This window comes from Motacilla alba, chromosome 15 (assembly GCF_015832195.1).
Source record: "Motacilla alba alba isolate MOTALB_02 chromosome 15, Motacilla_alba_V1.0_pri, whole genome shotgun sequence".
NCBI classification, from domain to species: Eukaryota; Metazoa; Chordata; class Aves; order Passeriformes; family Motacillidae; genus Motacilla; species Motacilla alba.
In genome coordinates, this window is record NC_052030.1 from 11,615,348 (window position 1) to 11,626,312 (window position 10,965).

Genomic DNA, 10,965 nt, shown 5'->3' on the forward strand with positions numbered 1-10,965 from the left:
ATTTCACAACTTCAGAGTTAAATAGTCATTTCTGTCCAGTATTCTCTGAAACCTGACCGTTACCCATTTACTGTGACCCTGACAAATGCAAATATATAAATATTTGTAAAGCACTCAACAGATGAAAAATCAAATATCTTCCACAACCACTAATGTTTAATACAAAAGAAGTGATCTGAAAGCCCCTTCTGTAGGGCAGTCACTGAGGAGCACAGTTCTTCCCAAACATCAGCTTGAGTCTAGCTATCAGTGAAGATGCCAAAACTCAAATGTTTACAGCATCAGAATGTAATTTCATTACATTTAGAAAATTGAATGATATTCAATTCACATCTTCAATTTAACTGCCCAGAAGCACAGCCATGCTAGGGGGAAGTCTTTCAGTTTCCTCACTGCAAGTGATTTTAAAAGAAAATGCTTTAACCCAGAGGAAATGCTATGCTTATCACCTTTAATCAGAGCCACACCCTTCTTGGTCCACACCAGCTTCTGCTAAGGACAGTAATTTCTTGAAATTGTCATTTACTATCTAAGCTCAGCACAGCTGTTAACTTCACTCATCTAACCAAGTTTCATCTTGTGGAGCAACTGACCTTTTGAACAAACAGATGCACTTGACAGTTCCACCACACACAAGACAAGTATGAGTAACTCCTGGAACTGGCCACAACCGTTTATGGCCAGCAACACACTGGTATGGCAAACAAATCATTTGTGCCACTTACCACAGTTGGTGAAAAACTTCTCATTTTAATGTCATTTATCCATATTCTTGCTACCTCTTTCGTGGAAGCCTCCTTCTTCACTGCACCATTGCTTAGGTCAGCTGCAAAAGAAAAGCTGTGGTTTACAGAATTCCCTCCAAACATCAACTCGGATCAACACGCTGCTCTATCAATGAGCTGAAAGAGAGGTTTAAGGTATCCAGGAGCACAGTGATGCTTCAAGAACAAATCTGTAACAGGATCCTTTAAGAAGACCATTTATTAACCCTCCTGTCTTCAGTCACATTTGCAAGGAACTAGGAATAGAGCTCAGTACATAACTAAAATAATTTGCATAAGGATGGATGCAAAATATTGAAAGCAGCTGTCAGGCTTCCATCATATCAATGAATGTAATAAACTTAGCATAATTGCCCCTAAAACAATTAGGCCACTTGCACAAATAAATGTTTTCCTCAAAGGCATTGCATAATTTAACTTCTTAATATTTTCCCATCTAGAACTCCTGCTGCCTGAATTACATGAAAATACCATTTTCCTTTCAAGAGCTTCTCTTTTCTACAAGTATTTGTCATTTTTTTAAATAAATGCAAGGAAAGATCCAGAGACACAGGAACACAAATAAGAATAGGAACACAGTTCTAGAAGTTGCAGATCTCCTTTTCCCTTTACACAGAAGCTAGAGAAGCAATTGTTTTCTGCAGCTGTGCCACTCTAATAGTCACTGTGTGTTGGTGTCACCTATTCTGTGCTTCTCTGAGTTTTCACTTGGTTTTAATAGGACTGACTTATCCCCTTCTGCTTTCTCTCCTCCTCTTCCTCCCTTCCCTGCCCCAACTTCAGTCAGTTCATGTCCCAACTTGGGTTTTGGCAACCACTCCCTAAGAGAAAGCAATGACACAAGGAGGGACATTCTGCTTTTTGTTTCAGTTTTAACAGACAGCTCCTGCACTGCACTCTCTCTGCATACAGAAAAATAGGTTATGCCAACCACACCTATAAAATCAGCAAAGCTTGTTTCAGAGACAATGAAAATAACAGAAATCCAGACAATGCCTGGGTATCTTTCAGAAAAGAAAAGCAGCACTGAAGGTATTTTCCAATTGAACTAGTCTGATCTTAACCTCATGCTAAAATCAGAACCTGAAAGAGTCAGTTTCACACACATGCAGTTTTTTCCTTATACAGGTTGACCACATGTTAGAAATAACATACAAGGAAATATTATGGAAGAAATCACAAAATGAAGATTTGGAGTGTGATAAAGGACTTGTGGCATCTAACTTACTGCAGCATTTCAGAAGTAACACGAAGATAAACAGCAAGTTTTTAGGACTTAATTTCTTAAACAATGGATCTGGTACCTTCAGTGAAACAAAGGGACAGATTTTCCTTTTGCAGGACACAATTCACACAAACACCTTAAGTGCTACAAATATAATTTGGAAGATGCCAAGTAGAAAATAGCACTAGTTTGTTGTAGTTCCAAGTACATGCTAGAACAAGAACTGGTGGGGACTTCAGTAACATCGCTAACAGACTTCAGTAATGTTCACAAAATAATTTTACCAATTTTCCAGCTGCAATCTGTCATTTTCCTCGTCCCAGGCCGTAAATAAAGAGTTTAATGTTTTAACTCTGTTATTTCATACCACTTCACCCTGAATTCTAACACTACTACAGTTAGAATGAAATGTACCAGGTTTCCTGACCGCTTCGCTTTATCAGGATATTGCACTAATCAATAAAAACCCACGACGTGCAAAGATCTTTGTTATTTCACTATTTAAAGAAATACTGTAATTACAAAGAAACAAAACTCACTTGCTGCTGTTGCTACTGGTTGGGCAATATTAGGAGGTGGCTTCAATTTCATGAGTTCATTAAGACTATTGTTCTTGAGCAGATCTTTCAGCTGAATCTGGTCCTTGGAAGGTGCAGTGGTCAAGGCATTGCGAACTGCTGGTGCTGCCACCGAGGGCCGAGTGGTTGTGCTGGTCTGGATGATCTTTGCTACAGTGATCGTCTGCCTCGAGGTCGTGACAGGCGTCGTTTTTGTCACCACTATTGTCGTCCCCAGAGTTGGAAGCTGATTTATTTGATTCAGCACAAAGGTTGTGGTGGATGGTGGTTGCTGGCAACAAAGAAGCAGGGAAATTTTCAGGAAACAGTCAAAAAGAAAGAACAAACTTTATTAGACTTCAGTTAGCACACAGGATACACCGGTTCTTAGAAGACACTAGTAGTGAGAAATGTCTTCAAACAACATGCTGAAGGTGCCAGAGTAATTACTTTGTGCTGCAACAGCCTGAGCAAAAAGTATCTCTCAATACATTGCACATATTTCGGAAGGGTTTTTTTAAATTTTAAGATAAAGGGAAAAAAATATTCATCACCCAGGTACAAGATATGATCACTTATGACCACTACAGTCTCTCCCATATCTGATAAAGCCAGTCCAAGCCACTGCTGGCCAAGGCTTGGCCAGTCAGAGTCACTGGCAGTGCCTGTGAGAAGGTATTCGTTTAACAACAGGCAGAAACTGTTACACCATCAGCAGCTGGGATGGAGCAGTGAGAACATGAGAGAAAACCCTGCACACACTAAGGTCAGTGAAGGAAGTACCCCAGGTGCTGGAGCAGGGACCCTCGCAGCCCTTGGAGGACCATGGGTGCCAGGAGTGAAGTTGAGCCCAGGACAAAGGAAGGAGTGGGGAGAAGGTATTTTTAGATTTGTTCTTATTTCTCATTTTCCTCCTCCATTGTTAACTGGCAATGAATTAATTTCCTCGAGTTGAGTCTGGTTTGCTCATGACAAATTGCTGATCTGCCTGTCCTTATCTCAACCCATGAGCCTTTCACCGTGGTTTTTCAGCCTTTGTGCAACTGAGGTGGAGGAGTGACAAAGCAGCTTTGTGGGCACCTGGTGCCCAGCCCAAGTTAAGCCCCCTCCCCACGCCAACCCTGGGCAGCAGCTCAGTTCTTACCCGAACATTTAACAAGGCTGGAGTGGAGACAGTCTCTGGTTCTGGTTTCACAGCAGCTGCAGCCTCAGTGTCCAGGCCCAGCTCTAACGCGCTGAGCGGTACCGACTGCACGGGGAAGAAAGCAAACAAGTCAGCAGGAATAAAACCTTAAGGCTTTTGTTCCCACTCTGTGCCTGAAGTGGCTACACTCTGGCAGAGTGAAGGCCATCGTGGAGCTTAAACGTGGTATTTCATTACACTTCTTATGCATTTTATTGCAGAGCAGCTAGACCCCAATGACATGAGAGCTCTCCATGGATACCTGACATTATGTCCCCGTGTCACGTCCAAAATGAAGCATATTTCTGTTTGTACTGACCTCAAGTGTTCCACATTGCTTCTTTGTGTGGAAGTTTAAAAATTAATTCACAAGCCATTTTCCAATCTCAGTACTATGAAGCAAGAAACATGCTTCAACCACTTGCCATGCACACCATCCCCTTCAAGCCCTCCATCCCAGCAAACCCAAGCTCTCACAAATCCCTGTGTTCTTGTTTTAACCTGCTGAACAGCTGGAGTTGGTGCTGGATTTGCAAGAACCACGTCTGGAGAGTCAATATCAAAGAGATCATTTGGACTGATTCCACTCTCACTCAAAGCAGCAAGCAACAGATCTTGTCCTGGCTCCACCATCTCTAAAACAAAAAGAAAGAAATGAAACTGTAAATACATTTCATTCTGTTTTTTTTTTTTTGCCTACATACAACTCCATTTCCTGGATTTAAGGGCATTCATGGTGCAGCCTCTTGTACACACAGTTTCACTTTCTAGATGTGCTCTGGTTCTTTGGCTTCTTTGTAGGCTTTTCAACATACTCACCACATTTAAAAGCAGGGAGAATGAAAAGTTTACAACACAAAACGCTATCATAGCCATGAACTTAAGACACCTTTTCTAGTCTTTGAGGCACTGCATTTTCAAGCATTACAAGAAATACCAAGAGCAGAAATGGTGAGACCATGCTATGCTAATGATCCATCTTTGTCAGTGAAGCAACTGCATGAGGGAAGCACAATTAAAACTCATTTACTTTATCTTGTAACAAGTTAGTGATAAAGAGCTTATAAGGAAAGCTTTCATTTCTTGCTTGCTCTTACATTAGGTTACATTCATTCACTGGAGAAATTTTGTTTTGCATAGTGGAGAGAACAAATGTGCCACTATTATCGTATGTAACTGCTTATTAAATAGGACACTAACATCAGGTCACAGACTCCTTTATGTGTAGGACAAGCAAAACTAATTTCAAAAAGCTATTCTAGACAGCATAAAAACTTATTAAAAAGCCAAATACTCCACATTTAAAGATGAAGAGAGGAGATAACACATTTCACTTGCTTAAGAAGGAAACCCATCTGCCTTAGTATTAAGAAAAAAAATAAATTATTCCACAGAACTTGAGCTGTTGCTTATAGAGTCTAAAATACACCTCAAGCAGATCTTAATTTCACTCACCCTCCACACCCCTTAACACCCACTGGGAATAAAACATTGAAACCCAATGAGCCAAACACCTACTGTAAATAGGTAAGTATTTGTTGGCATTTTAGAGGTTCATTCAGAAGACTCCAGAAGAGCATTCCCTCACTTATCCCTTCTACATGCACAGCTGAGCCACATCCAGCTGGCTGCTCACAAATATTCCTCAGCACTTTTAGCAGAACAGGTAATTCTTGAAATAAGCTAAGCCTCAGGCACTCAGTTCTTACTCTCCCCAGTTTTAGTCTGTGCAATGGCAGGGAGAAGCCTTTCAGTTGTGGATTCATACTGAGATGGTGGCACCACAAACGCAAGGTACTGGGACAAGAGGAAGATACATTTTAATGTAGCAAAGACCTAACGATGCTCCAAACAAAACAACAAACAACTGGTGGGACTGCTACTGACCACACACAGCCCCAGCAAACACCACTTGCTTGTCAGAACCAGACTCCTCTTTCTTAAAGGCATTTGAGGGCAGCAATGGCAGAATGGCCTTGTTTGTTGCTATGAGGTACAGAAAATATTAAGAAGTATTCAGTCATCTAGCACACTTAATTGATATGGCAGCACCATTAAAGGATGTCACCGCCCACTAGCCTGTCTCCCAGAATCCTGAATGGGTCAACAAAAGTGGTAAGACCTGACTTCTAGTTTCACCTTTCACTCCAGAAAGATTGTGCTTCCTCTCTCAAAAAAGGGAAATACATATATATATATATTAATTAGGTAGGATAAATCCTTTATGTTCACCAGACTAAAATGTAACAGTGACCCTCACATCCAAGTTTAGAAGCTTGCAGCATTGTTTACTAACCAGAAACAGGTGAGGGGAGGAAGGTTTAAGTGTGCAGATGAAATTTTTGCTTATCAGTACTTTCGGTGTTCAGCACTTGAGAGCAGCTACTGAAGATGAATTTCTCTACAGAAGGGGAATTCACACAGGTCACCCCATCAAAACAGCTCCAAAACACTTAAAAATCCTAACTGCACAGTAGCCATTTGGGAAAGAGGCACGAGCACCCTTCCACACAGGGCAACAACTCTGCTCAAAGGACAAATAAACTAAAATGTCTAAATGTACAATGGAAAAAGCCACCAGTGAAGTCATTCTTTAGTCTGTGTGGAGCTGTGATCACCCCACTGCTAAACGAAGATATGACTGGAACTCGCTTGAGAGCTCAGGGACTGGACTAAATAGAGGCACGAGGAGGCAGAAGCTTGGGGCTTTTCACTTAAGAGAATGAAGAGAAAATGAAAATACTCAAGAACTCCCCTAGTCTGCTCTCACAATATAGGAATGAAAGGCCTTTCTATGAAGTTGAGACTCAAAGCAAAACCAAAGCTAGAAGCAAAAGCCACACCAACACCACAAAAACACATCTTCCCCAGCCACCTTCGAACGGTGTCACAAGCCATTCTGTCTGTTTCAAGTCAGTTTAACATTTCCACGATGCCACTGACCTCTTCATGTTCAACCTTTAAAAACATGATGGCTGAGACCTTAAAAGTTTCAGAGTTCAGAAAAAAAAAAAACAATTCATAGCAGTAATGCTTTAGTTGCTTATTTCAAAGTTTTCAGCAGATGACAGGTGATAGAAACTAGCAAAGCAATTCCTACAATTTCAGAGTAAATATCTCCAGTTTAGAAACATCCTAGTGAGGTTGTTTTCATGCAAGAAATCTGCACCCCTCTCCTGATACCCCAAAATTTAAGTCTTAAAAATTCATGGTTGCTCACAACCCAGCAAAAAGCTCAGTAAAACAACACCAATTGTTTGTCAGTTTGGACAATGAAAGTTTGACAAGTTTCACTTATTTTGTTTCTGTACAGTAGGAACAAAGCTGCATTGTTTGGAACAAAAGGAATTCTGAACTTCTAGATTTTTTTACATTAGAAGTCACTGAATACTTAGCATCAATTTTAGGCTTTGTGCAACTTCCAAGCACCAATGCTGCCCCCACCCTCCTCATTTTAATTTAGCAAGGAAATTAAATGAGGAAGAAAAAATATACAGGAGAAGCTGCATTGTGATAACATTTTATTTTCTGTAGCACATGCTGGTTAAGCTTAAAACATTATCAGGCTGAAGCAGCTCCATAATCTTGCAAGGTAGGAGGCTCCTCAGCTAACACAAGTGAAAGTGGCTTTATCAAGCTCTGCAGCTCAGCCTTGGCAATACTATATAAGGACCTGCTTGCCACATCTTCAAAATCTCTGAAAGAAAATACTTATTAAAAAGTTGTGAATATTACAAGCTGTTCCCTGAGCATTTCATCACTGAAAGAACTGCTCTGAGCATGTAGAATCTTGCAGATAAGAATGTCTATGTTTAGTGAGGTAGCCCAATGTCACTGAACAAGAACCAGCCTATTCAATGAAACTAAAAAAATGTATTTATAAAATTTCCCCAGTAGTAATATCTTAATTACTTTCTTGTATAAAGGAAAAACAAATTGCTGCTATTTCAAGAAGGGCTACCAAAACACACCAAACATTTCTGCAAGGTGCTCTCCTGATGAAGAACACAGCTTAAAACTTTGATAAAGAGGCAGTTTTGTGATCACTGCACATTATGTAAATAATTCCTGATTTAAAGATACAAAACCAGAATGCCATGTTTAATATCATGTCATGTATCCATGCCAACCTGGCTCCCTCTCCCCTTCCATTTTAGCTTTGGTACAAAGAAACAAAACAAAAAAAAGGATTCTAAAACACATGTCAAGCAACCTGTTCTGTTTCCCCTGAGAAACATAATGGTCGAATCCCAAACAATGAAAAGCCTTTTGATTTTCAGGTCTGTGAGTTACACATGGAAACACTGCATGCCTGAAGTGCTTATTTAAAAACCATAATCAATTACAGCATCGAAGCTGGTCCAAACCAAACAGCACAATCAGGCAGGCACTGCTCTTCCCAAGCCCTTCAGACACCTGGGCTCTGCGGTGCAGCCAGCTGCAGACCTGGGAGTTCACGCCGGGCTGGGACACAAACAGCATTCAGCAACTTCTGTGCTTTCACTGCAAAGGTTTCCCACTGCCTTTCTGGGGAAAACCTGTCACCTGAGCTGTACTGGAAGCCATTTACACCATCACACAAACGCTGGAGTTGTAGACAAGACAGCTTTGCCCTGCAAATTCTCTGCCTGTCTAAACCATGAGTTATTATTGACCTGAAATTTCTCATCTCCCTTCGCAGCCTCCCAGAGCAGAGGTGTAAGGGCTGCCGAGCCCCATCCCACCCAACAGGATTCTCTGCATAGCCACGTGGGTTCTGCTCATCTCACAGCTTTTGTCTCCAAAAGGCAACCTGGGTAACAGTAAAAAAAACCAAAACTCAAACAACCCAACCCCTTCTGGTCCTCTCCAAGTCACCATCCAATCAAAGAGCAAAACCCTAATTAATGAACTCGCTCATGCTTCCATGCCTTACCCTCGAGACCAGCAGTTAATTTTGCATTCACACGTACAAAGGTGTTCTCACAGAAAACTTAACTCCAATCCTGGAAAAATCATTCCCACTTTTCCAAGGCTGGTTACCACTCAAAACTCAAAGCTTTCAAGGACACAGGGACACCTCAGGGCACTGTGGGCTTCAACTGTGCCCCAATGCTTTTTAATGCCTGTTCCACAAAATTTACAACTGCCATGTTACAGTCTGCAAATGTGAAATTCAGAAGTTCTAAAAACATTAAAAGCCTTAACAATGCAATCATTTGGCATGAAATCTGCTTTCAGACTAAAAGGCTGGAGCCGGTGATTCAGCCAGCAGTGAAAGTTTTTAAGAAGTAAAATCTCAAAGAAAAAGAGCAGCACTGAGCACCAGGATCCTTAGTTTCAGCCTGGGAGGCAGTTCCAGGTGTGTCTCAAAGCATCCATGATCTGCTTCAATGGCTTTGAGAGTAGCTCTCAGGCAGTTTTGAAAGCAAGGAAGTAGTCTGGACAAGAAGACAAACTGCCCACATTTTATTTCTAAATATTAAGATTGCATACAAATATAACATCTCACGGCTGTGAGGGAGATACAGAATGCCAATTCAAATGTCACGCTGTTACACAATTTCAATTCTTGCTTTACAACATCAACTACAGATTTTCATTTTGGGGGAGGGCAGCTTACAAAACATTAATGTATATTTTTAAATAATTTTAATCCAGACACAACCTCGGTAAAATAGTCTACCACCGACTTAAATCCTAACTTCACCACTGTACCGTTTGATCACACTAAATTTCTTCTTACTCACTCTGGAGTTACCTAACAGATCAATTCAAGGGTTTTATTTTTAAGCATTTACAAAATCTGCCTCATCTTTAACAGGTATCAAACACGTGGAACCAGCCTATGAGTATCTGAAAGAAAGTACAAGAGTTCTAATTTATACCCTCAAATGCAGTGCGGAACCTGGTCAGCTAAAAATAATAAAGAAACAACCTAAAAAAAAAACCTGAAGAAAAACCCAAAAGGCCTCTTTCCCCATCAGACTGTAGGAGCATTTCTACGTTAAACTATTACTCACCCTAGCAACCTCTGTTTGAGGTGCGCTCGTTAAGAGTCCCTGGACTTTGAGGCCGTGCCCGTCGCCGCGGTTCAGCTCCCCGGGAGCAGCGGGGCCCCGGGGGGCTCGGCAGGGCGGGGAAGCCCCCGCGGGAGGCGACGGGAGAGACGGGGGGTCGGCGGCTGCCGCCCCGCCACCTCGCCACCAACACGTGTTCCCGACATAAACTTCCGGGTTGGGCCAGAATCGGCTGCGTAATCCTGTCCCATGCGCGACTTTTTGTTTCCAGACCTTCACCTCTTTAAAGATCCCTCCAACAGCACCGCGATCCCGGGGAAGGGCGGGAGGGCTCCGTCTCACGGCGGCTTTCGGAGCCGCTCCGGCACCATAAATCAAACACCCCCATCCCCCCCCCGGCTCGTTTCTCCATTTCAAACCTCAACAATCAGCGGCCGCGGAAAGAGCGCACAAAGGCGCGGGCCGGCCCGGGGGGCTCTGCCCGCGCAGGGATGCGGCGGGGGGGCGGCCAAACCCAGCACCGCGCCCGCCCCCGTTAGGGAAGCGTTCCCCCAGAACCGAGGGGCCCCGCCGCCCGCCCCCGCGCACCCCCGGGCACGAAGTTCGCGGGACAACCGGGGCTCCGCCGGGGCGGCGGCGGCGCCTACCCCGCCCGCCGCGCCGCCCCCGGCCCACCGGGACCCCTGCGGGGGCGGCCGCGCAGCCTTCCTGAGCTGAGGGACCGAGGGAATTGCGGAGCCGCTCCCGGCACAACGGGTCCTCCCCGGACACCCCCGCGCCGCCGCCGCGGGCCCCGGTGAGGAGCTGAGGGGAAGAAACCCCCGGGGCGGCCCCACAACGCGGGGAGCGGCCAGAGGCGGCCGAACAGGCGCGGCGCCAGGCGAAAGAACAGCGCGGTACTTACTCTCTGCCGCACTCGATCCTCCCGCGGGCTCCTGGAAGTCTCCGCCGCCGGCCCCGCCGCCCGCCGCTTTCTAACTCACAGCCGCCATCTTTGCCCTCCCTCCCCTCACAGGGGAGGGGGGGGGGGGGCCCGGGGGCCGCCCGCACCACGTGACCCGGGCCGCGCCTCCCTCCCCCCGCCGCGCCGCGCGCGCGCTCCCCGCCCACGTGACCCCGCCAGCCACCGCCCGCCGCCGGCGCGCGCTCGGCACCCCACGTGACCCGCCCCCCCGCCCGCGGGCTCCCCGGTCACGTGGCCGCCGCCGCCGCCGTC

The 10,965-nt window shown here is 44.6% G+C and overlaps 1 protein-coding gene across 1 annotated transcript in view; it reads right to left on the minus strand.

The window, feature by feature from the left end:
• Window positions 1-10,813, minus strand: part of SBNO1 (strawberry notch homolog 1) — a 31,242-nt gene extending 20,429 nt beyond the window's left edge. The window contains exons 1-5 of the mRNA XM_038152292.1: window positions 10,654-10,813; window positions 4,252-4,385; window positions 3,712-3,816; window positions 2,550-2,859; window positions 726-826 (exon numbers count right to left, since the gene is read on the minus strand). Coding sequence (XP_038008220.1) covers window positions 726-826; window positions 2,550-2,859; window positions 3,712-3,816; window positions 4,252-4,383 — 648 coding nt within the window. The 5' untranslated portion in view covers window positions 4,384-4,385; window positions 10,654-10,813. The remainder of the gene's footprint in view (window positions 1-725; window positions 827-2,549; window positions 2,860-3,711; window positions 3,817-4,251; window positions 4,386-10,653) is intronic.
• Window positions 10,814-10,965: the final 152 nt, after the last annotated feature.